At 43.7% G+C, this 27151-nt stretch overlaps 1 protein-coding gene across 2 annotated transcripts in view; it reads left to right on the forward strand.

Moving 5' to 3' along the window:
• The window catches only part of EXOC4 (exocyst complex component 4), a 576720-nt gene that overhangs the window by 468068 nt on the left and 81501 nt on the right, over positions 1 to 27151 (forward strand). For both annotated transcript variants that reach the window (XM_074952890.1, XM_074952899.1), the window contains exons 12-13: positions 13275 to 13411; positions 21814 to 21969. In XM_074952890.1, coding sequence (XP_074808991.1) covers positions 13275 to 13411; positions 21814 to 21969 — 293 coding nt within the window. The remainder of the gene's footprint in view (positions 1 to 13274; positions 13412 to 21813; positions 21970 to 27151) is intronic.

A 27151-nucleotide genomic window follows, 5' to 3' on the forward strand; every position in this document is an offset into this window, starting at 1 on the left:
TTAGAGGCTTTTAAGGCTCGGCTTGACAAAGCCCTGGCCAGGATGATTGCGTTGGGGTTGGTCCTGTTTTGAGCAGGGGGTTGGACTAGATGACCTCCTGAGGTCTTTTTCAACCCTCATCTTCTATGATTGTATGAGGAAAATAGAAAGGAGCATAAACTCTGGCAAGTCAAGTGTGAAAGTATAATTAGGCAAGCTAAAAAGAATTTGAACAGCAACTAGCCAAAGACTCAAAAACTAACCGCAAAAAACCTAAGTACGTCAGAAGCAGGAAGCCTGCTAAACAGTCAGTGGGGCCACTGGATAATTGAGATGCTAAAGGAGCACTCAAGGATGATAAGGCCATTGCAGAGAAATTAAATGAATTCCTTACATCCGTCTTCACTGCAGAGGATGGGAGGGAGATTCCCACACCTGAGCCACTCTTTTTAGGTGACAAATCTGAGGAAGTGTCCCAGATTGAGGGGTCATTAGAGGAGGTTTTGGAACAAATTTATAAATTAAACAGTAATAAGTCACCAGGACCAGATGATATTCGCCCAAGACTTCTGAAAGAACTCAAATGTGAAATTGCAGAATACTAACTGTGGTATATAACCTATCATTTAAATCAGCCTCTATTTCAGATGACTGGAGGACAGCTAATGTTATGCTCATTTTTAGAAAGAGCTCCAGAGGCGATCCTGGCAATTACAGGCCAATAAACCTAACTTCAGTACCAGGCAAGCTGGTTGAAACTGTAGTAAAGAACAGAATTATGAGACACATTATGTTGGGGAAGAGTCAACACAGCTTTTGTGAAGAGAAATCATGCCTCACCAATCTATTAGAATTCTTTGAGGGAGGGTCAACAAGCATGATCAAGTGGATATCATGTACTTGGACTTTCAGAAAGCCTTTGACAAGGACCCTCACCAAAGGCTCTTAACCAAAGTTAAGCAGTCATGGGATGAGAGGGAAGGTGTCTCGTGGATCAGTTACTGATTAAAAGACAGGAAACCAAAGGTAGGAATAAATAGTCAGTTATCACAATGGAGAGAGGTAAATAGCGGTGTGCCTCGAGGATCTGTGCTGGGACCAGTGATGTTCAACATATTCATAAATGTTCTGGAAAAAGGGGTAAACAATGAGGTGCAAAATTTGTAGATGATACAAAATTACTCAAGATACTAACGTGCAAAGCTGACTGTAAAGAGTTACAAAGAGATCTCACAAAACTGAGTGACTGGGCAAGAAAATGGCAGATTAAATTCGATGTTGTAAATGCAAAGTAATGCACATTGGAAAACATAATCCCAGCTATACATACAAAATGATTGGGTCTGTAGCGGGGAGGGATAGCTTAGTGGTTTGAGCATTGGCCTGCTAAACCCAGGGTTGTGAGTTCAATCCTTGAGGGGGCCATTTAGGGATCTGGGCCAAAAATTGGGGATTGGTCCTGCTTTGAGCAGGGGGTTGGACTAGATGACCTCCTGAGGTCCCTTCCAACCCTGATATTCTATGATTCTGTTTATTAGCTGTTACCACTCAAGAAAGAGATCTTGGAGTCCTTCTGGATAGTTCTCTGAAGACATCTACTCAATGTGCAGTGGCAGACAAAAATATTGGGCACCATTAGGAAAGGGAAGGGGTAGATAATAAGACAGAAAATATAATGCCACTATATAAATCCATGGTATGCCCACATCTTGAAGACTGTATACAGTTCTGGTTACCGCATCTCACAAAAGATAGATTAGAATTGGAAAAATTTCAAAGAAGGGCAACAAAAATTATTAGGGGTATGGAGCAGTTTCCATGTGAGGAGAGAGTAAAACAACTGGGACTATTCAGTTTAGAAAAGAGACGACTAAGAGGGGCTATGTTAGCAGTCTATAAAATCATGAATAGCATGGAGAAAATGAATAGGGAAGAGTTATTTACCCCTTCACATAACACATGAATCAGGGGTCACCCAGTGAAATTAATAGGCAGCAGGTTTAAAACAAACAGAAGGAAGTACTTCTTCACACAACACATAGCCAAGCTGTGGAACCTGTTGCCAGGAAATGTTGTGAAGGCCAGAAGTATAACTGGGTTCCAAAAAGAATTGGGTAAGTTCATGGAGGATTGGTCTATCAATGGCTATTAGCCACGAGGGTCAGGGACACAACCTCATGCTCTGTGTGTCCCTAAACCTCCAACTGCCAGAGGCTGAGAATGGATGACAGGGGATGGCTACCTCAATGGTTACCCTGTTCTGTTCATTCCTTCTGGGGCATCTGGTACTGGCCCCTGCTGCAAGACAGGATGCTGGGTTAAATGGACCATTGGTCTGAACCAATGAGGCTCCGTTTTAGAGGAGCTGAGACGTATAGAGCATCCTTATCGCCCACTTACTTCAGTGAGGAGCCAAGTGCTCAGCCCCTCACAGGATAAAGCCAATGAGAACAAAATACCACAGTAGACAGACACCACATGTACTCGTGGCTAGAAAGTTCTTATATCTATTCTTGTATTTTTGATTGGAGTTCATCTATTTTTGAGTTATGGGTCAGCAAAGTTTTACACTTTCCCTGGTAGAAAAAGAAGTTATTTTCCATTCACATATAATTAAAGAGAGGTGGGGGTGTGACATCTCCCAGGGTGCAATTCAGACAGTAGGACAACTGTGCCCCCTTAATTTTCCAGTCTGGTGTGTACTGTGCCCTGCTTTGCTGTGTGAACTGGCACTCAGCCTAGCCTCCAGCATGCAAGTCAGCCCCAGACATGTACCAAACTGCTAGGCCCAGCCTCCCTTGAATAACCTATAGGATGACACCCGCATATTCCTAGTCCTAGCCTTGCATCCCAGAAATGTACCATCCTGCCAAGTGAATATTATAATTGGATAGAGTTACATGGCATTGGTAAGACTGTTGGAACTATGGCAAAGCGAGTGGAGCTGCTTACCTGTACATCTCTAGCAGGTTGTGAGAACTGTTCGCTGTTCAAGGCTCTAGGAGCACTTGATATTTACTGGATCACAAGAGTCTGTCCAGATTTTTAGCAGCTTGACTGTTTTCTGCAACTGCCTCCTTTGCCCCAACACCAGAAAACCTCATCATGTGCTGGGAGAGCACCACACAGCACTATGCTTCACCCACCTGCCGAATAACAAACTGTTATTAATTGACAACAGAGTATCCAAATGGCAACTGGCAGCCTAACATTGCAGAGCATCACATGTCAGAAAACAGCGGGTTTCTAGATCCCAGGTGGCGGAGTCTGGGTTGCGATGGGGAGGAGGTTGGACAGACGCAGCTTAATGTTTCAGATTGGATGCAAAGCTGTTTGCCTAAGGTACATTTTTGGCAAAGCTCACACTGCTGTTGAAACCCTGTCAGTTTGTGTAAAGTCATAATACATTCAAGGGACTCAGGGAAAATGGGAGGGGGGCCGAGTATCTGAGAGAGAGGAAGAACAGAAATTCTCTATCTTGTGAAGACATCTGTGATCATTTTAAAAAGAGTAGCATAGGAGAGACCTGTATTTGTATCTTCTGCCCTCAGTACGCTCCTACCGGATGGAGAAATTCATTTTCCAAAACTTCACTCTTCCTGTAAATTTATCTGTAGGTATCAACTTAAAAGGAAGACTATAAGGATTCAAATAGCCTCCCTTCTTAATTACCATGCAGTGCTTTATTACTAGGAGTAACAATAAAGGTTACTTTAAAGAAATGGATTTGAACCAAAGTCTAAACACCCTGAAATTCTGAGGAAGTTCAGATCCAGAATGGATCTTTGTCACTGTGGAAGGATGGTCCAGTGGTTAGGGCACCAGCCTAAGACTTGGGAGACCAGAGTTCAGTTTTCTGCTTCCCCATAGACTTCCTGTGAGACTTTGGAATTAGCCTCTCTGTGCCTCAGTTTCCCTCTATTGCCATCTGTAAAATGGGAATGATAAAAACAATACTTCCCTACCTCATATGGGTGTTGTGAGGGTTAATATATTAAAAATTGTGAGGCACTTTGAGATCTGCTGATGGAAAGCCCTATATAAGAACCAGGTATTATTATTATTATATTCAAAAGTAGGTTGAACCAAAAATCCCAGGTCAGAACACCCTTGAACTTTCGGGAAGTGCATGTCCTGTTTCCGATTTGAAATGTTCAGCTGAGGCAGATATCTAATAATAGTACCAAGGACATGATTCCTCTCTGCATTACTCCAGTTTTGCACTGGTGTAATGCCGTTGAAATCAGTGGAGTTATACCAGTCTAGTGTGGCAGTAATGCAGTAGTGAATCAAGCTCTGACAGTCTATAACACGCTCCATACCCTCTTCGTACTTTTGCTACAATGATGAAAATGAAAAGGAGTACTTGTGGCACCTTAGAGACGAACAAATTTATTTGAGCATAAACTTTCATGAGCTACAGCTCACTTCATCAGATGCATGCCGATGAAGTGAGCTGTAGCTCACGAAAGCTTATGCTTACATAAATTTGTTCATCTCTAAGGTGCCACAAGTACTCCTTTTCTTTTTGTGGATACAGACTAACACGGCTGTTACTCTGAATGATGAAAATGTTGAGCAACCCATAAACCTCCTGTTTTCAGGCAGAGTAAGCAGCTTGCAGCCTGGAAGCAGACGAGCTTTGGACCTGTGAGCAGAGATTCTCTGTTTAAAAGACAACAGAAAAAACAAACAATGTCCCATATGCCCTGGGACTGTGTAAAAGCTTTTCATGTAAGCCTGCTCTGCCACTTAAAATGCTTGCAGTTGGCACGCGGGTGTAGCGATTTGGCAGTTACCCTAGAAGGGATTTTGAGACAATATGGGAAGAGCCTGCGCTGTAATATGGAGAACGGGTCCAGAGGGGAATGAAGGATGGATATGTTCGGTTATAGGATAGAGAGCCGAAAAAGATCTTTGGCAACTGTTCACATCCTACAGCCTTGCTAAAGAGAGGAAACTTTGCATGTGATTTTAGATTTGTCTAGCTGCAACTTCGTCTTGCACCTTTGGCTAAGACCTAGTTTAGAGCTGGGCCCAAACCAAAATCCTGTGATTTAAATAGCCCCAACTTTGCTAGAGTTCAGACGGATATAGACCCAGAACCAAATTTCAACAATAGCCCTTATTGTTGTATTGCAGTGAATCAAAACCCTAGATCAAAACACCTGTGAACACTAAAGAAGTCCAGATTTGAGACTCTTCATACCCCTCTTGACCTGAATGTAGAATCAGACTAATATCTATGTCCTCTGTTGGGAGACTATCTAGCCTGCCCTGGCAGGAGTGAATGGAATCAGTGATCTGATAGGTTTTAACTACCAAGATTCTGAATTGTTGCCACCTCATAAGGGAGCTTATTCCTCCTTCCTACTGTCCTTTGACCAGGCCCCCTTCTCTGCATTTCACCTCCGACGCAACGACGCACGTGAGTAACTGAAGCTGCATGGATTTGTAGGGAAGCTTGTCAGCATAATTGATTATTACATGGTGTATGCTACTGAAGACAGGTGAGGCTGCATAGAGCGGAACAAATCTGTTTGTATCATGCATTCCTGCTGGGTCAGGCCGGGGCTTCTTCCTCTGACATGTTGATTTATATGTTTGCAGCTCCTCCCTAATGAATAGTGCCCCATCATGGGTCACTGGAGCCCCCTGCTGAAAAGACCCTGTCAGTGCTGTGAAGAAGAATGAATAATGTTTTTTAAAGCCTGATGTTGTGAATTTAACAGCTCTTGGGCATCAAGGGGGGCAGCTGAGAAGATGTAATTAAAAAACAAAAAAAAATACATCAATAAGGAAACACTATATGTCCAGATGCCAATTTCTATGGAATTTAACCTTTAGTCTGTTGGGGCTTTGAAATACACTAGAAACCCACAACTGTGGATCAATAGTGGGAGAAATGTGGGTTGAAAACCTTTTAATCTGTCCTACTGTGCCTTTAATTGCAGCCTCACTCTGCATAACACCTTAAAAACCTCTGCCTTTCAGCTCTAACCTTGCTTAAAAACCTTTATATTTATTTTCCTTGTAGCCGCAACAGCCTTCACTCATCTGGCACCTATTGCCAAGACATCTTGAGGTGCTTTATAAATGATGGGCAATAATTTACTAATAATCTGCAACCCTCAGAATGCCAAAGTCACTTTCCCCCTCTCTGCTGCATTCTGGAGAAGATATTGCATGTGGTGACAAGACTTCTGTGTCCCTGGTTTGTTTTTGTTTTGTTTTTTCTTCTATCTACCAGTTCTAAGAAAAGAAAAACCAAGAATTTGTAAATGCATGGGTGTCTGAGGGTATGTTACCAGCCATAAACTATAAAGAGGCCCCAGTTCCTGTGAAATACATTCAGGGCAGAGATTATTCTTCTGATATTCCCTAGCTCAGAGTTTACATAACTTATAATTACAGATCTAAAATCTAAAGATGATAGGAGGGTTGGGGACCCAATGTTTTGACCTATTTTTGGTATGTCTGCAATGTCTATGCAATTTTTTCTATAGACCTGTTAAAATATTACAATATTCTGCAGTAATAATTGAAAACACTTCATCTCTCAGTAATGTGACATAGTGTTGCTGGATCAGCACTGTAGAATACTGTAGTATTTTTAGAAGGGTATATAATGTTGGGAGTTAAGTAACCCTGGAGAATCAGACAAGCACGCTATATGCATTCTTGTCCTTGTGAGTGAAGCTACAGCAGCAAGCTAATGTGTCAGGCCTGGCATTCATGGTTAAATCTGCGGTGACAAACCAGTGCAAACAATGCTCACAGTTGACCCCACAGTGCCAGATCAGTTCTCTTGAATGGTTCTATAGCAATAAACCAGTGAATGCAGCCAAGCCCTTATGAGTAATGTAGATAACAAATCACTGGATATATTTATCTTTGAAGAGGGGAAATAGGTAAGCAAACAAATTTCAATTTCTGGCTTCCAAAGGAGAGGCCCTGTGCAGTGGCGTGACCGGAAGCACAGGAGTTCTAATCCTGGTTCTGACAATAACTTGCAGTCTGACCTTGGGCAATTCTCTTAACCTCTCTACTTCAATTTCCCTATCCGTAAAATGAGGATGTTAATACTATTGGGCCTCTTTCTTATTTATATACCATTCTGGCAGTGTAAAGGTGCCATAAATTGGGGTAGGTTATACTCCCCTTAAGGCTCCTTTACACTACTGGAGGGGTATAAAGAGGCTTTAAGGTAAGCGGGAATCAGACCCCCCCTTGAGGATTAATTAGCTTGTTTGTTAGATTAGTTTGTAAAATACTTGAAGGACTTGGCTACACTTGCAGTGGCCTGTAGGGTATGTGCAGCTACACACCACAGTAAAAGGCAGGATGTATCCACACCGCGAGGTGTAGCTATAAGTGGCAGTGAAAGGAGGGAGCTATACGTGGCACGAGGGAGGGAGCCTTTCCCAGTTGCTAGAGCCTTTCACTGTGGCAGGGAAAAGCTCCAACAGCTGGGAGGCAGAGGGACACTACGCTGCTAAAAATAGTGGGGTAGACATGGGGGGCACAGCGTGGGCATGTGGAGAGCTATCTAGGGTTCTGGCGTGTCTGCGTTCTACTTGCCTAAGCAGTGGCTCACCAGCTGCACAGCGATTTATGCCCGTGCTAGCTGGGTGTGCAGGGTCAGAACTCTCCGCACAGCTGTAAGTGTAGACCTACCTTAGAAGGAAAAACACGACGTTAGTGGTGAGTGTTGTTATTTCTTATCATGCTACGTCAGTAGTAGCTATTGGTGAGTGATTCTTAACAGGAGCTTTTTCCTCTCTTTGTTAGTCTTAAGTTTCTTTCAAAGCCTCCTTACTGTGCCATAAGAGCAATGCATTAGACCTGTGGCACAATGTTAAAATTCAGCACCATACACGGGTTTCAAGTGGGAGGAGATTAATATTGGTCCGTGCATGAATTTCCTTGTTAGTGTGTTTTTAAAAGGCTTCATTGAAGTGTCTTGCCATAAAATTACACTGTGATCATAGGCATTTAATGTTAACAGAACCAGATGGGTTAGCAGCATCCAAGCTGTAACTCTCCAATAGTACGTGCGTTGCCTTTCATTTTCTTCCATAGGGTTATGGAAGATGTTTTGCGGTGCCAGTTAACAAATCCAGCTGTATTAACGTGGACTAATGCATTTACAGTAATCCTAGTGACAAATGCATATTTGTTAGGATTCATCCACAAAAGGTTAAAATGTTACACAAAAAATAGCCATTACATATCCAGTGCAGTCTTTTTTCATATAGTATGTCTCCATTTTATTAAAATCAGGATGAGTAGCAGAGGGCATCTAGAGAGACACAAGACTCAGTTCCTGCCAAATTTGTATTTTAAAACTTTACTGTGTTTTTAATGTTGGTGGAGAGGAGCTGTCAGAAACCGTTGAGAACCATTGTTTGCTCTCTCTTCTCAATGTATACGCTTTGTTTTAAAATCGTTCAATTGCTTTATGTTGTCTAAAAGTAAGAGAACAAGGGGTCATTTCACGAAACAAGTCAATGTAAATCAAATACAAAGAAAATACTTTCACACATCATGTGTGGAAGTCAGTCTATGGAGGGCATGCAGAAGGCTAGATCCTACAGGTGGTGTAAATTAGCATCGCTCCATTGATGTCAGTGGTGCTGCGTCAGTTCACACCAGCTAAGAATCTAATGTTGTAGCTGTTTTTTCTAAGGGGACTGGGTAATTTTATGTCATTCACTATAATAAAATTTGTAGTTATACATTATAAAATGAGAGTAATCATACTCATCCTCCAGGGCATTAGCAGATTGCCGCATGGACCAGGAAGAAATTTTTCCCTTTATGTAAAGTGTTGGATAATTACTCATATGCATTTATTTTTTTCCCCATCACTGAAGTATCAGACCTAGACCAAAGCCAAAAGCAAGATGCTGGATTTGCACATGGCAAATTCTATATTCAATATATCTAATCTAATTGATTTAATCTATATAATCTACTGTATATAGTTTTTATACTTCACTCATCATGATATCGGCATCTACATTGATTTTTTGCATATGTGAAAGGTCTCATATCAACAATCCTGTTTTAGTGAGATTTGGCTGGTTTATTTAAATTAACCTCTTTGCATCCCCTCTTACCATGTTCAACACCTAGAAGCTGCAGCGAGTGGCACTCTGGAACTAAGATAAGTGATGACTAAGCAAAGAGCCAGTTGGTGTTACTGTGATTACTGCTGCTACTGATTGGCTATCAATTGTGCAAACAGCTAGTCTGTGCTAAAATGTCTGCTTATTGTTATTATCCCATCCTCCCTATCTTCAGCCATTTGTTTAATTCACCCCCACACCACATACTACAACTTGTCATTTATATTGTAAACTCTTTGGGGCAGGGTCTGTTTTTTACTGTCTGTATGTATAACACCTAGCACAATGGGACCTGTCTGTAGTTGAGTCTCTAATAGCTTTTACAGTAGGCGCTTGTTTGCAGCAAGACCTTGTAAGAAAAACTGCTGCTTACGAGCAACATTTCCCTTGGGAATGCTTTCCCTAATGTGAATTATCGACACTCCCCATAACAGCAACCGCCTCTTAGGAGCAACATAACAAAAGGGCACTGATAGGTTGCTACTGACATGTGTCTACTGTATAGTATAAATAATTGTAATAAAAGATATCAGAGGCGATATAAAAAGAATGCCTGGAAAATGGTATATTTTTGTTTGGACACATCTATTTTTGAAATATAGCTAGTTATATTAAAAATTACCTTGTTCGTGTGGTTTGTTTAAAAAACTCAACTTTGGGTGTAAGAGGAGATGAAATGATGTTTGTCACCCTAGTACATTGCTAGCCAAGCACACTCCACAAAGCACACTTAGTGCAAAGCTCCGTTTAAAGATCCCGTTGTACAGGTTAAGGAATAACCCAGGTACTGAATGAGGGTGAGGTTTTCTGAATCTTTTTATCAGCTCACAGACAAGTAGCAAAACAGAATCAATTCCTGTCACTCATAGGTAAATATGGAGGAACAGGATTATGGAGCTGGGTGCCGTTGCAGTTCTTTAATCTGAAAATCGATGCAGAGACCAAAGTTGGGCTTGTGGGGATATTGCAGAGACTGTGTTGTGGGCTTCGATGAGATTTTTGCTCTGCAAACAAAGGACTGAGTTCTAAATTAATCCCTGATGTAATTCTGTTGAAGTTAGTGGAGTTACCCCAGAGATGAATTTACCCCAATAGCCATAAAACCAAACAAGGATTGGCAAATGCTTCAGCCTCTCTTTCTCTTTTTCTGCCTGTGTGCATAGCTCAGAAATAATCCTTCAAGCTCCCTCCTAGCCTATTATTAACTCATTTTATATATTGCAGGATTTTTGTAACACTCCATCCCCATGGTTTGTAAACAAGGAAATGAAATACCCAGGGCTATGTTACAAATGCAGGAAATCTCATTGAGTCACCTTGAGATAACTCCCCAATCCTAAAATTTGCAGCGACTCTACAGACTTCAGATATGTTGTTAGATATGCAGTGCCCCCTGCTCCTGCAGACTGTTCTTTGGGATATGACACAGAATTTTAAAGCAGTAAGCTTGCCCTTTTGTGGTTCATATTTAAGGCTATGTTTTAGTCACAGGTATTTTAGTAAAAGTCATGGACAGGTCATGGGCTGTAAACACAAATTCACAGGCCCGTGACCTGTCCATGACTTTTACTAAAAATACCCGCCGTGCCTAAAACTTGGGTGGGGCGCTGCGGGTGCTGGGGGAGATGGCCCGGGAACCCCGCTGGTGCTGGGGGTAGGGAGGGTTGGGTTCGGTTGGTGGGGCTGACAGGGGCTTCCTACCCAGCTCCGCATCCCTGCAGCTCTTAGGCAGCGGAAGAGCCAGGGCAGGGGCTCCACTGCTCCTGCCACCAGCGCCCGCTGCCGCAGCTCCCATTGGCCAGGAACTGCAGCCAATGGGAATTGCGGGGGCAGGGCCTGCAGGCACAAGCAGCATGCGGCGCAGAGCTCCCCCGGTCCCTCCGCCACCTGCAGGGCCATGCCAGTGGGAGCTGGGGAGCCCCCCACCCCAAGGTAAGTGCCCCCCATACCCCTCCACCCCCTGCCCCTAGCCCTGAGTCCCCTCCCACACACCCAAACAGCTGATGCTGCCTGAGCTGGGCAGCCCCTGAGCCAGCACCAGCCGCTGCAGAAGTCACGGAGGTCAGAGAAAGTCACAGAATCTGTGACTTCCATGACAGACTCACAGCCTCATTCATATTACTTAAATATAGTGCCTATCATATCAAAAGGATCCCAAGGTACTTCTCAAACCATACCTGCCAGCAGAACATGCCTGGGGTGGAAGGTGGCTGTCCCCCAACACACAGCAATTTGTACAGTGGTAGGGAGACGAATTTGGAGACAAAAACAACAGGCCAAATCTAATCTTAAAAGTTACATGAGATCCACCCATGTCAAGATGTAGTGACCAGGCTTGCTGAATATCCACACTCCAGCTGAAGTCAGTGGGAACTTGCAAGTGCTTGGCACTTCTGAAAATTAGGCCCTACAGGTTCAGTCTTGTCCATTAAAATGTATGATAGTTTATCATACAGTTTATCATACAGTTTATCAACTTTGGAAAGATTAATGGCTGAGTCATCCCTGCCAGGATTCAGGCCTCTGGCTCTAGAAAATCTAGGGATTTCAAACCTGATAATTAGACCAATATACTACCGTTTTATACAGTTCCTGCTTTTCCTTTTATCAGTCCATTTTACATCACTCAGCAGTCCACAGTGTTCAGTAATTCAAGTCAGTGATGGGAGTTGGTGGGTTTCTGCTGTAAGGTTGGATCCACAATACAGATTGACGACATCCAGGAAATTCAAAGTTAAGGTTGTGCTTAACCCTTTACTTTTACTTCCTTTTTTTAACAACTTCAAAACCCAAGTAATAAAAGTCCATGTGAATTCTGAATGCTGCCAATGAGCACTAATTTTTATGGCAGTTTTTACGGTGTGGTCAGTTGCCTGCTAACAACTGGAATTAGCACCCTCATCTCATTTGATACAGCTCATTGAAAGGTCTTTGTGTGATGATTAATTTGGGCCAGTATCAACCCAATCCGATTTAAACCAGTACCCTGGAACTGAAATGTTCTTTAACCCATTGCCAGTCAATATCATTGTGACCTTAAGACTACCCCAATGCCAGATGGCACACTGTTGCCGTGATATTTACCCAAAAGGTGGCATTGTAACACATCACTGGAAAACTAATAACTCATTTATCTTAATTTTCTTGCATGATGTATGTATGGATAACCCACAAAGAACTTTACAGATGTGCTCGAAATATATGACTAAAATGTGTTTGAACCAGGCAGGACCAGGGGAGTTGATAAATGGGTTTTCTCCAGACAAAGGAAAGAGGTGAACACCTCAGACCAGGCAGGGCCAAATTCAGTGGGCTATTCATTAGTATTGGAGATTGCAGGAAGAGATAATTTGCATTGTAAAAATCACCAGGAGGGGAGGGACCAGCATGGCGTCTACAACCAGCAGGGGAAAGGAACTTTATCGAGGAATACGTTTTAGAAGGCTACATTTCAAAGGCTTACTGGACTGTAAAGAGAGGGGGAGCGAACCCTGAAATCATCCTTCACCCGAAGAGCTAAAGGCCTAGTCAGCCATATTGGAGGAAAGACTGGTGAAAAAAGCATCTTTGAACAAACGGCTCTAGTCTGTTAAGCTAGACTGAAGTCTTACTGAAGTATTTTTACTTTTGTTTGTTTGTAACTATTTCAATCCTTATACTTGATATCGCTTAAATCAGTGTCATTTTGTTCATAAACTTGTTTTACTTTTACCATGAACCAAATGCGTGCTTTGATTGAAATAGAGGGTGTGTTAACCCCAGTTAAGGTCATAAGCTCTTGTGTACTGTCTCTTTAAAGGAGCAGCAAAGTTGGTAAGGTTTTAAAGGTGCTACAGTCAGAGGGGCTGAGCATTGCAGGTGGATGTCTCTGTGGAACTCAAGAATTGGGGGGCACTGATTGTTTAATGCGAGACAAGGTTTGGACTAGGAGCATCCTTAAGAGTTTGCTGACAAGCCACATAGGTTGGTGTGTCAAGGAGCTGACACATAGTTTAGCAACAGCAAACCTCCCACTTGCTGGGGCTGAGAAGAGTAACACAGTGGTTCCCCAGCAGATTGTCACACCCATCCCTTCCAGGATCTGTGGTTCTCTTGCCTGTTCCCCACATCCTCTTCCATTGGTTACATGAAAAATGTTGTGTCATCATGCCCTTTCTTTTCCAGAGTACAGTAATTGTGGAGAAGACAGTCCAGGACCTCATGAACCTGATGCATGACCTGAGTGCTTATTCAGATCAGTTCCTCAACATGGTGTGTGTGAAGCTCCAGGACTACAAGGAAACCTGCTCTACTGCCTACAGGTATAGCCTAGCCCAGGGAACCAGACCCTCCTATACAATAAGGAGAATGAGCCCGACCTCACAAAATTGTTGGGGAGGATTAAGATGAAAGATGTGTAGGTCTGAAGTGTTGTTTTATTTCAGTATGTGCAGGATGGAGTTACTTCCTCTTGGAAAGCTTGTCTGCTTGGTTAGTGGGCGGGAGAGAAATCTGAGGTAATAGCCATCCAAGAGGCTGGGCAGACCCGGTGACTTCTCACACCCATATGCATACTTTCCAAAAACACTGATGCAGGTGGTTGGTAGAATCAAAAGAGACATGTCCTTGTTCTTAATCAGAGAGATGAATTAATCAGGGAAAGTAGGGTGGAAAAGTGTGATCTCCATAACCGTGTGATCGCATCAGCTCTGTTATACTTGGTTACATGCAGTGAGAAAACAAGTTGAATCCTTTCATATTACAAGTTCTCAAGATATATAGGATGAGATTTTTAAAGCCAGCTGATTTCAGTGCCCAATTCCTATTCATTTTAATGAATCTGGGCATTTAAGTCCCCTAAACTGCTTTGAAATTTGTGGCTATAATATATGCACAGTATACACAGGATTTTATTTAATATTTAAAACATTTAACATTCCTATAGCACCATTTTCTCCAAAGGATCCTAAAATGCTTTACATACAGGACTGAATTCATGCATCCTTAAAGATCTGGGGCTGAAGTCTAACAGCTAACAGCACCACCACATGGGAACCTAGGCTCGGAAATAAAGGATGTGCTAGTGGTTAGGGTGCTAGCCTGGGACTGAGGAGACTCTGGTTTAATTCCCTGCTCTGCCACCAACTTCCTCTGTGACCTTGGGCAAGTGACTTAATCTCCCCGTATCTCAGTTCCCTCATCTGTAAAACGGGGATAACAGCTTCACAGGGGTGTTGTGAGGATAAAAACACTAAAGACTGTGAGGTGCTCAGGTACTGTGGTAATGTGGGCCATATTAGTACCATAAAAAGTACCTTTTAAGAGCTAATTGAAGCTGGTGGTAGCAGGGAAAGTAGTAAAATCCCTTTGTGTGTTCCAACCAGTAGTGCTAAGAAATTATTTCTTATTGCCTGATTTCATTCAGAAAAGTTTCATCTGGTAATGGGCTACCTATGGGAATATTATTAACACCATATACGTACACGTGTGGTGGGTGTGTCTATATACATCTATATTATGTATTATTATTATTACAATTAATGTTCCTTTATTATGCCTGTTTCAATAAACCTTATGGAGCGAAATCAGGCTGTAGAAAGTAATTGCTTTATAGCTGTTGGTCGAATTTGATAAAGGATCTTTCTTTCTTTCTGACACCTGCTGAGGAGTAATTAGGACAGCACTAATTTGGACTACCATATCCTGATTACAGCAGGAGGAAAAACAGGAAGTGTTCTAGTTTTGCTGCTAGCAAATGACTGACGGAAATAGAAATCTATATACGGTTCAGATGATTCAGAAGAGCATAACAGGGACAGGAGAAATTCTGCTACCCCTGTTTTCGTGTGTGTGTGTGAGTAGCTTGAGATATTCCAAAGAGATGATCAAATCCATAAGGTAGCAATGCCCTCTGCTGGGAGCTCTCATGTTGCCAAAGCTCTGTGCAGTCTCGCCCTGTGAACCATGGTTTCCCCCAAGGTTTTTGAGAAGGGCAGAGGTGAACCAACAATTAGTCTTATTGGCCACCCTCCCCCTCAAACTTTGGTAATATTTGGAAATATTAAGGCTTAATCTTCAACTGATGAAAATCAGCTCCTTTAAAGTCAGTAAAAAGAAAAGGAGTATTTGTGGCACCTTAGAGACTAACCAATTTATTTGAGCATAAGCTCAGCTACAGCTCACTTCATCGGTGGAATTCCACCTAAGGATCTGGCCCTACAAATTTACAGCGTAAATTGTAAGTGGCAGTACACTAAGGTTTAGTCAAAGGGCTTTCTGGGAAGGAAGTTTTTGTGTGTGCATGATAGAGATGGTGGGCAGCAAATGACAGTATAAGATAGCTACCATCTTCTTTGGAGTTCAGGGAAACCACAAATATGAACATTGCAAGTCTTACTAACTAGTATACAAAGTGAGATGCCATGTTGACAGGCTCTTTATAAGCTAGAAAGGTAAATAATAGAAGACTTGTGCAGTGGCCAGTTGGTTCGTTAGCTTGGCTTTGTGTATGTGTGTTTCTAATAGGGAAAAATAATTCAAATAGCCCGTATGGTCCTCTCTATTCATGTGGTGAATCTGCTGTGCTCCAGATGACCAATATCCTGAATCCTTTCAGCTTCAGCCATGTAATAGCTATTATTTAATAGTGATGTTTTGATGGTTTCAGAAATAGGCCCCAACCTCCAACAACTGGAGCTTCAGAAGAAACTTTCCCTGGATGTATAGAATCCTAACTGTACACTGCAGCATTTCTTAACCCTTCATCTGACGAAGCGGGTATAGACCAAAATTGAACTGAATGGAGCACTGGACTTATTCATGGCCATTCCTAACCAGAGATTTCTGATCTGGAGGAATGGACCCAGGTTTTTAGCGGCCGTATGACAAAGGTTGCATGAATCCTGAAAGTGAAACTCATTCTTTGGTAGAGGGGACTGATATAGACCGTGTGAAATGTTCACATCATGCCAGAAACTTGAAATCTGAGGCTTTTCCAGTTCCATTTGAGTTTTATTTTAATTTTCCAGTGAGGACAAGAACCTAGCAAGATTCAAAAACAGCCTAGATATGTATGTAGCTATCAAGAAAACCCCATGTTGTCATAATTAAAGAGAACAAATTTTGGCAGGGTTATTAAGCCTTGTGCTTCAGGGTTTAAGTCAGTCTCTGGCAATTGGAAATCAGCAAGAGCCCTAATGTGGCAAACACATTATCACATATCTGCCTATTGTGGGGCACTGACCTCTCCCTCTAAAGTGTCAGATACTGGCCACTGACTGAGAAGGGGCATTAAACTAGCTAGACCTTGGTTCTGATCCAATCTGGCAAATCCTATGTTTCTTGAACGTTTCTTAAATTTAAAATGTTCATGTTAACAAAGGTCAGTTTTCATCCTGAAAAACAGCATTTTGAAAATTCATATGTTTGGATGCAAAAACTGCCATTCACGAGTGTTTCATGGAAAGCAAAATTGGGGACCACAAAATGACCCAGAGTGAAATTTGCGAATTTTTTTTTTTTTAATGTTGGGGTGAAATGTTACTAAAAAAACATTTGCCAGCTTCCCCTACCCTGGTATAGGTGACATAGCCAGATCAATAATATGGTCTCTTGCTGATTCGAATCAGCCTTTGCCAAAGGATTGTCGCTGGGCTGGGGGATAGCAGTAAAGAACAATACGAGGTTTTAGGAACTAGAAAAGACCTAACGACATCAACATGGCTGCCCATTTTTGTTGATTCCAATCAATCCTTCCTCTTTTAGTTTCTCACCATGTTCCTCTTCCACCACAAATGAACCTTGCTCTGTTTTGAACCAGATAGCTGACCTTAGCTTTTCTTGGTGACTTATCCTGTTAGAACTGCCAGAGTTCCTTTTCTAACTCTTTCAGGCAACTCACCCTCAGTCCCTCAGAGAGTCCACTAATTTCCTACAACCTTTTTTTTCAAAGACTGATTCCTGCTGTACCACCGAAAACACCTTGTAGCTGAGCCCATTTCTCAGATGGGGAACCAAGGCACAAAGAGACTTAGGGTATGTCTACCCTGCAATCGGGAGATGTAATTGCAACACATGTGGACACATAGCCAAGATAGCTGTGATCAAGCTAGCTCAAGTAACAACAGCAGTAAAGCCATGGGGGCCGCTCAGCTGTGTACCCAAGGTTCTAGGTGGGCAGGTCTAGCCCATGCAGTCAGCTATACTGCTGCAGATTCACTACTGTTGTTATTCAAACTAGCTTTGATCTAGCTAGGACCAGGAGAACAGCTTGTGTATTTCTGCACGTGCTGCAGTCACACCTCCCAGTTGCAATGTGGATGTACCGTATGTGACTCATTCATGGTCATGCCGGAAGTCTGCAGCTGAGCAGGGAATTTATCCCAGGTCTCCAGAGTCTCAGACTGGTGCCCTAACCAGTGGCTGTTGTTTGCTTCTTTCTCCCACTGTTTTTTACGTATGTTTTTAGCTGGTATGTTGTCTATTTAGATATGTAAGCTTTTCAGGGAAGGGGCCTGTCTTTGGCTCATATTGAGCACACATTAATAATAGATTCTAAACTCTCACCAGCGTGAACAAATCACAGCGTGGAAACGGTTATGAATCACCAATTCCTAGAGTTCGGAGTAGCTTCTATCTTGGTCCTGCAAAAGAAAACATCGTTCCTGGCTGCGTTTGTCATGAAATAGCTGAATCCAATTAGCCCCTCTGGCCCCCAGTTGTTTTCCTAATGAAACGGCTTGGCACCCCAGCTGTGTCCAGGGACCGTTAGTAATCACTCTGCACAACTGCTCCAAAGGGGAAACGGTGTGAGTCTGTGGCTACTACCACTGGCAGATGTTTTATGAATAAAACTCGCTGAGCTATGGAGGGGTGGGCCCTTCTCAGCGGTGCACCATCACCTGTTCAAGTGTTACACCTATTTTCCTGCCCCCTCCTGGGAGCTAGGTACAAACGGCCACACAGATGGCACTGCCTGTGGCCCATTGAGCTGAGAATTAATTAGCAGATTATGGCACTGGTGGTAATGATTAACCCCATTACCATAGCAGAGACATTGCACAGGGTTTTTCATGGTGTGGGAGGGTATTTGTAAATAACTATTCTGGACTCTAGTAAAGCTTTTCATAGTGTCTTATGATGTGTTATTAAAGATCTAAGTTAGACCAACATGTATACGAAGTTACCATATAGACTGAAATCCAGATGAAAGACCGAAGAAAGGGTACTGGTAAAGGGCCATGCGGTTGGTAAAGGCTGGATGTCTGGTGGGTTACCACAGGGATCAGTGCTAGTTCCGATCCTATTTAACGTCTCCACTAATGAGCGGGTAAATGGAGTAAAAACAGAACGTCAACCAAACCAGAAGGCGCACACATGAGAGTTCTGTTTAAAGCGCCAGTTGTATGTGGCCCCATGAACAGGATATAATGCAAAAGTGAAGGATACATACTAATGCTTTTGAAGCCAGATAATCAAGAACAATAGGAGAAAGACTCTTGAAAGGCCATGATGCTGGAAAAGAATAAATAGACAATACGTTGGAGCTGAGCTTGCAGTTCAGTATAGCAGTGACAAAACAAAAAAGCCAATGTGATTTTGAGCAGCCGATGTCTCACCTTGTAAAGCAGACAGGTAACTGTGTCTTTCTCTGTACAATGCTGGTGAGAATGCTCCCGAAGATTGCATTCAATCCTAGGCATCTGAAAGGATATGATAACGGTCTATAAATAATTGAAGGGTGTGAACCGTAAGGGCAGTGAGGAATTGAGGCTGTTACAATGGATGTAACTGGGAGTAATGAGATAAAATTAAGCTGAGAAAAACTTAGACACTGTATCAGGGGTTTTTTCCCCCAGAGTTAGGTTTGTTCAACTGTGAAATAGACTTTCAAGGAAGTAGTAGTAGTTCCATTGCTTCAGTCATTTAAATTTTGAATGGACAAAGCACTGGCTAATATAGTATAGGGAACAGTCATCCTGCATTAGCGGGGAAATGGACAGAAATGACCTCATTTGCCTTTTCTATCTCAAATGTCTAATAATAATAAAGTCATAATAAATTAATATGAAACATTGATTTCTGACTCTGTATTCAATGGTGCAGCATTTTTGTTCAAGACAACTTTTACCTGTATTTTTGCTTTGTTGTCAGGTTGTTTGTGGAGTGTTTTTAAATAAGGTTTTAGTTAGATTCCATTTTTACCAGTGAAAAAATGCAAAGTTCCAAATAGCAGTAGGAGGTAAAATTGCTAGTCAGACATTGAGATCTTGTGCTGCTGAAAAAACAAAAGTGCTTCATTTTGTCTGTGGCAAATTAAACACAAAATATCTAGGTAGAAAAGTGAAGCTCATCTGCAAGTATATGTGGCAAGCAGAAAGCGATTCGCTTTCGTAAATGGTGTGTATTTGAGAATTTCAGGTTGCCTTCTTGGTGTTGCTTGAAAGGTACAATCAGTTGATGGGTGTTAGTGGCGAGAGAAGATAATCTGTCCCATTTAGAGATAAATCTGTGTTGTCTCATGATACCTCACTGCCATTTTCACTATATTCCTTTTAGCAGCTCATAGACACTGGTGAATTTAATTTCTTTTATCCCCATTCCTTTACCATAACATACCTTCAATATATTTAAAATAAGGGTGGCTTTTCCACACACCATAAAGTGTCTCAAAAATCACCAGTCAGTCACTAACTCCTGGTTAATGACTGAAGTATTTTAAGTTGGTGTTAGACAAGGTGGGTTTTGTGTCAAGGCCATACCAGCCATTGGCAGGTCTGAGGCAAATATCCTTAGGGTTCCCATTGCACTAACTGGAAATAAGGAACATAACAGGTATACTTCTTTAGCACCTTCCGTCATAAGGGTCTCAAAACATTTTACAAACATTAATTAGATTCTTACTACCCCTTGGGTAGGTGGTGGTATTCTCATTTAGGCACAGTGCAGGTGTGGAATCTTGTGTTATCACAAAGGAAAAAGTGATGAGTTATGGAGGGAGCTGAGGGGAACTTGATTCAGCTTTAATCTGTAGCTCAGCATCTCAGCAGGAGGAGGATCATGGTTAAACCCACGTCTCTTAATATGTTTCCTTTCCCCTCATACCCTGCCCATTTTCTACCTACCCCATGCTCTTCAGAGTAAGAGTGAGTACACAGGGGGCTTGACTGCCACACACACTACCTTGCTGTTAATCTTACTGGGCCCTGCACATAGCCGCCACGTCCACAACCCTGCTGTTCACCGTGCACAGACTTCATAGATGGACCAACAGAAGCACAGAAAGGTTGGGGGACATGCTTAAGGTCACACAGAAAGTCAGTGATGGAGCCGGAACACAGCCCGTGAGCCTGTGAACTCTGACTCGCACTCCCCTCTTTTAACCACTAGAGCAGTGTTTCTCAGCTCCTTTCAAACTACTGACCACTTCACAGGAAGTGAGGCCCACCAATGCATGGTTCTTAATTTCCTCCACTGGGGCACTGGTGGTCAGTGGAGAACAGTTGGGAAGGTTACATATGCTAGGTCATATGCTGCTATTCATCCCTGAGTAATTTCATCTGGGAAAAGAGGCGCTAATCAGCACCTTTATATGAAATGTCCCTTCTGTCACCTGGAATTTCCAGCATGATTTTCAAGAGCATAGATATTCGTTATACTGCCAAAAATGTTAAACAGGAAAGCCTTTGTAATTAGAATGCAGTGTAATCTTTGATTCAGGTTTACACAAACTGTTTAGCTGATATATCTCATATTAGATGACTCAAACAACTGGGAGTAGGATATAGAACCATTAGTCTCCTAGCTGCTGCTTCATATATACTCCCAAAGTTGCTACCATTGGATAGCTGCCTGACAATTGGTATGAGCTTGCTGGACAGATACCCATATGGCATGAGGTCACGGCAGAGTTGGCACTAGTTAGCGATTGCAGCAGAAATTCCAAGAAGCAAATGAGCCAGGGGGACTACACCACCCTCTGCCCATATTAGACAAGATTAGAGATGAGCAAAAAAAATTGGTTGAATAGTAAATTTGCTGAAAATGCAGTTGGGGTCAAATTCAGTGAATAGTTTCAGTCATATAAAAAAATAAGGATTTTTTTAAAAGTCAGAATGGTTTGTTTCAACATTTTCAAAAGACCCCTTTCAGCTTTTCATTTTGAAACTGTGTTTTGAAATGTAACTATGTTTATTTTAAGGAAACCAGAAAAGAGTGGGAAAACCCATATCAAAACAAAAAAGTGAAAAAAATTCATTTTGGGTTGACTGAAACATTTTGTTTTTGTATTTGTTTGGGGGAGGGTTTTGGTAAGAAAAAAAACATCTGTTGGGTTCAAAACTAACTGAATTTGGCGGGATTTTCCATTTCAGCCACCAAAACAATTGAGCTCTTCTCTCAGCTCTGGATGAGCTCTTTATGTGGTGTAAATCAGTATAGCGCCATTGACTTCAAGGAATCCGAGGATCTGACCTCTATTGTCCCTTCAAAGAACATAATAGAGGGGGCAGTGTGGAGAATCTTGCACTGCGGCTGCCCGTACTGCTTCCGTCCTGTGGACAAATGGAGAGTTACACTCTTTGTTGACCTCCTCGTGGAACTATTCGTTAGTGTTGTACATTTTTATAATATAAAGGAGAAAGTGTCAAATACCTGTGAAGCCATTACCCACACGAGAAGTAAGACATGCCCTTTTCCTAACGTGACCATTGTTGGTTTCACTTAGGAGCATTGCTCAGTCAGATGAAAAGCTGGTTATCAGTGCATCCTGGGCAAAAGATGATGACATCACCAGGCTCTTGAAGTCTCTGCCCAACTGGATCAACATGGCTCAGCCCAAGCAACTCAGACCAAAGAGAGAAGAAGAGGAAGACTTTATAAGGTAACATATTTTTTAGCTGATGTTCTAATACACTTTGAAGCTACAGTAACACCAATGGATTATAGTTATACAAATTACCGCTTTCTTTTTAACGTTTGGCTAGTGTTTATGACCACAGAACATAAACCACTTACCCAGGTGCTTAAGTCCATCCTTATTCAGCAGAGCATTTAAGCATGGACTTAAGTGCCATTTAATTCCATGAGACTTAAGCATGAGTTTAAAGTTAAGCACATGCCGAAGTGGTTTGCCGAACTGGGGTGTAACAGTACAAAGAATCCCTATGCAACTGCTAACACTTGGTAATGATTCCTATTCTGTGGATTGCAGTCTTGAAGCAGGTCACCAGCAGGAATCTCATACTTCTTGGTATGTTGCTGAGCTCCATCGACATGTGCTCTGCTTGCTTTGGGTGGGCAGAGAAACCTGCCCTTAGTTATCCCTTTCCTAACAGCCAGGATGGAGAGAGGAGGAAGTGGAGATCTATGTAGCTATTTTAGCTAGATTGAAGCTATGCCTACTGAAGCTGCAACCACACCTTTGGTTGCAGGTAGACACATCCCTCCATATTCCATTCCATTCTGTAATGTATTGGCCCTCATTGCAGCCCCATCATCACTTGTTCTCAGCTTTCCCTTTCAGTGACCCCCAATGTCCTGTGACCATCGCTCCTTTTGTTTCCCATGAACCCAACGCTCCCTTTGTGCTGGTTCCTGTCGTGGTTCAAAGGGCTCCCAGCAGAGGTAGAATTTCACTCCTTTTCCTCCCACCTGGCTCTCGGGAGTGGAAGATCAGCACAGGCTTGCATGCCTGCCCAGAACCCTGCGTATTCACTCACGTTGCTAGCCTGCTCCTGGTTCCATGCCACAGTGTCTTCTCCACTATTTTTAGCCACACTACCTGGGTTGCAATCACACCTCCGATTTCAATGTAAACATATCCTAAGACTCCTCCTAGCTACTAGCAAACCGGCTCGCCCCTCACCGTGCTCGGACTCTGCGGCTCCTGGGCATATGACCCGCCTCCACCCCTCCTGCTGCCTCAGCACTCTGCAGGGGAGGGGCTGTGTGCCCGGCAGCATGTTTGCCTCCACGTGGAGCCAGCGTCTGACCGCCATGGGCATGGTCAGGGGAGTCCCAGCTGGGGGGCAGTCAGGGAGCGGGGAAGGGTTGGATGGGTCGGGAGGTCTGGGGGGCGCTGTCAGGGGGCGGGGTGTGAAGAGGGGTCAGAGCAGTCAGGGGACGGGGGGGGTTGGATGGGTCAGGAGTTCTGGGGGGGCTGTTGGGGCGGGGGTGTGGAGAGGGGTCGGGGCAGTCAGGGGACAGGTAGGGGGTAGGGTCCTAAGGGGGCAGTTAGGGTTGCGGGGGGTCTGAAGAGGGTGCAGTCAGGGGACAAGGAACAGGGAGGCTGAGGTAGGGGTGGAGTTCTTGGGGGCAGATAGTGGCAGGAGTCCCAGGAGGGGGCAGTCAGGGGACAAGGAGCAGGGAGGGGGGTTGGGGATTCTGAGGGGGGCAGTCAGGGGGTGGGAAGTGGGAGGGAGTGGATGGGGCGGGGCTAGGGCAGGGCTCTCCCCGTTCTCTTTTTTGACTGTTGAAATATGGTAACCCTAGGCAAGGGAGGAGCTGGGGGGCGCACGGGGGCTGGCGCCCGCATGCATCCGCTGCAGCCTGCAGGAGCCCCGGGGGGGGGGTGCCGGGCCGCAGCCTGGGCAGGAGGGGGGGGCGCGGCTGCTCCCTGCTAGTGCCGCCGCCGCCTTTGCAGGGCTGGTGCCCCCCTGCACCGCACTGGCTCCTCCATGGCTGGGGCTCACAGCCGCCACAGTCGGGGCGCTCTGGCTCTCCGTTGCCTCCGGAAGGCGGCTCCTCCCTGCCAAGCCGCTGCAGCTGCCCAAGCCCAGCAAAGCCAGTGAGTGGACTCGGGGTGGGGTGCGGTGGGGTGGGAAGGGAAGGGCTTGCGCGGGGGGGCTGTGCGCTCTCCAGGGGAGTTCAGGGGGTGGGAAGGGGGGAACCTGATCTGGGGAGCAGCCCCTGGGCACAGCTGGCCGCTGGGGTCTATAAAGGCTCATTGGGATTTGCCCTTCAATGAACCAATGTGCAGGGAGGGGTGGGGCACAAGGTGGAAGTTTCGCCTAGGGCGCAAAATATCCTTGCACCGACCCTGCTTATGCTGAAGAAGCCAGTCATCTTTACATTTCTGGTTAGCCGCAAGCCTGTGCTTTCCCATCACTATTCATCGTTCCTTTGATTGGCATTTAGCTATAATATTGTAAGAGCAAGTGAGGCTGTTTAAAATTAATCTAATTCACCCAAATTATCTTTTTACTTATTCAGTGAATGCAAGAACGATAAAGATGATGCAGTTTAGAGAAAGGAATGATTAACAACGTAAATCGTGGGTATTTGCGGAACTGTTTGCTCATGCTGCACTGGCATCAGTGCACTTTAAAAATCCTGTTTGATATTTGGGAGTCTGGGAGAAAAAAACACGTATTGCTTGTGAAGTAAACATGCAATTCTTGTGGTTTTAACCTTCATGAATTATCCCTCCTTTCCTACAGCTAGGGTTAAAGCTGGTCTTAACATCTTTCCTTTACTTCCACTATTTGGTTGATCTTGGTGTGGATAAGGGTTGGGGCAGTCAGGGGACAGGTAGGGGGTAGGGTCCTAAGGGGGTAGTTAGGGTGGGGGGGGGTCTCAGGAGGGGGCAGTCAGGGGACAAGGAACAGGGAGGCTTAGGTAGGGGGTGGAGTTCTGGGGGGCAGTTAGGGGCAGGAGTCCCAAGAGGGGCAGTCAGGGAACAAGGAGCAGGGAGGGGGGTTGGGAGTTCTGAGGGGGGCAGTCAGGGGGTGGGAAGTGGGGGGGAGTGGATGGGGCGGCGCTCTCTGCCCCTCCCCCCCCCCCCGGTCCTCTTTTTTGATTGTTGAAATATGGTAACCCTAGGCAAGGGAGGAGGGGGCGGAGGGGGCGCTGGATCATACTGATCAAAGTTGAAGTCTTACCATAAAATCCTGGCCACATTGAAATCAGTAGCAAAATTGTCATCAGCTTCAGTGGTGCCCCCAAGATTTCAACCTTAATGTCAGTTCTTTTTTCTTATTTTTTAATTTTATTATCCATTGATTGAGATTTCTTCATAAGCAATGTGACTTATAAATTTTCCTTAGGAAGCTATTCGATGTCTAATTTCTCCTGAAAGCTGGAAAATAGCATTTAATTCTTTCTCCGGTTTTTGTCCTATTTTCCCACTTAGCTAATTTCTTAACCATTACTGTAAGAGCTCAAATTCATGTGATTTTTGTTTCTGTCATTGTTTGCACCTTGGTATTGTCGATATATGAGAGCAACTCTGGGAATAACATTCGCTATCTAACTGTTTCTGCAGAGCCAGGGGGAAACAAAACATTGGTTTTATGGGTCCCACAGAAATTGAGGTGGAGGTTAATTTCTCTCTGACTCATGAGCCTGCTAGGTCCAGTTGTCCATTATCTAATCATCCAAGATATTTTAAAGATGCATATTACCTTGCTATTTAACCGTCTTCATATATTGTTACAACAAGGTACACAGACCTTCTTCCTGAGCTAGCAGGGAAAGAGTTAAGTCTGGGAAAGGCCACAGCTGGGGTGCACTAAGGGGGGGGCAGAGTGAGCTGGGAGGAAGGGGATGTCTGACTCTCTCTCTGCCTAGGAGGGCAGCGTGGTGTGTGGTAAGAAGAGCCCTCTCCTATGAAACTCTCCATGGGATGTTAGGACTATGTTAGCGCAGTGAGGGAGCAAGCACCGGGGAGAGGGTTGGGTGGACTATTGGAGCCTGGAGAAAGAGTTATGTGGAGGTGAATGTTTTGCTAATAAATCAGATCCCAGAGGTAGAGGTCTGATTTGAAACACCCTCCATCCAATCCCTGCTGTGTAGCATTTTGACTGAAAGGAAAGAAACTGAGGCATGGCCGTGTCAGGCACCCAGTCTGGGGAGGGAGCAACACCCTGCCACAGTTGTACTTAAACTATTTGACAATATCCCTTTAAGTATATTAATTCAGTTATGTCCTGTAGTTTTAACACTAGTCTGTGGAGGATTGTGGGGTGGGGTGGGGGAAGTACTGTTAGTTTTTTTTCTTTTCCTTAGGTTTCCGGTGTCTCATTAGCTTAATTAGAGTGAAGAATCAAAATAGTGTCCTTACAAAAACCTCATGCATATCTCTGTTAACACTGATTGATTCTGTTGTCTTTAACCTGCCACTATCTCTGTTGTGATTAGATGTCAAAAGTCAGGGTAGGGAGTGGGTGAATCTCACCGTTAATATTCTTGTGTGGTTGGATAAACAAAAGAGACCTGATTGAGCATATTATAGTAGCTTGGAACTTGGCAAGGACAGGAAGGAAAGAAAAGTCATGCCTCTCCTGATATAATTAGTTTTTGAATCTGGGAAGGCTATTTGGCACTTGGCTGGATGTGAAATAAAATGTCCTTCTTGCTGTATAAAGGTTAGCATTCGGTTCATTACTGAATCAGGCACGTTAGAGATAAAAACCAAAAATGTATTATTTCCAGACTTAACTTTGAGTGGAAAGAATAGAAAAGAATGTTAGATCTGACCACTGGCAAATCACAGCAACCCCCCAGCCTTCTGTGTTGCAGCTGCTCTGTATCACAAGGGGTGGCAAGGGTACTACATTAAAGAGGCAACGCATATTAGGAGAGCTGTGAAAAAGAAAGCAGCGCCCGCGTTGCTCATCCCAGCATCCTGGGAGTTCACAGGGTGAAAATCATTTTGCTGCAAACCTCAAGCTGAGCTTGTTTGAGGAGCTCTCCAGGATGGAGATGGTGATAGAGCAGAATGTATTTGGCTGCAGATCTCAAGTAACAAATCTGCTGGTACAATAAGGATAATTGGGAGACTTGAACTCCTCCCAATATGGTCTTGTTTTGGTGTCAGAACTCCTAACTTTGGACCAGATTCTCAGACTGAAGTCAGCAGTGCTATGCCGATTTCCACCAGCTGAGAATCTGGCCCTTCTTACTGTGACAGTTAATTGTACTAGGATCTGATTTATAGCTTTGCACTAAATGAAAAGTGCCAGATTCTGCCATTCTTACTCTGGCCAAGTAGTGCCTTACTTCCCAAGTAGCCCTTTTCATTTCACTACAACTACTCACTGAATAAGGTACTACTCAATGTGAGT

Source organism: Natator depressus, chromosome 1 (genome assembly GCF_965152275.1).
Source record: "Natator depressus isolate rNatDep1 chromosome 1, rNatDep2.hap1, whole genome shotgun sequence".
Taxonomy (NCBI): Eukaryota; Metazoa; Chordata; order Testudines; family Cheloniidae; genus Natator; species Natator depressus.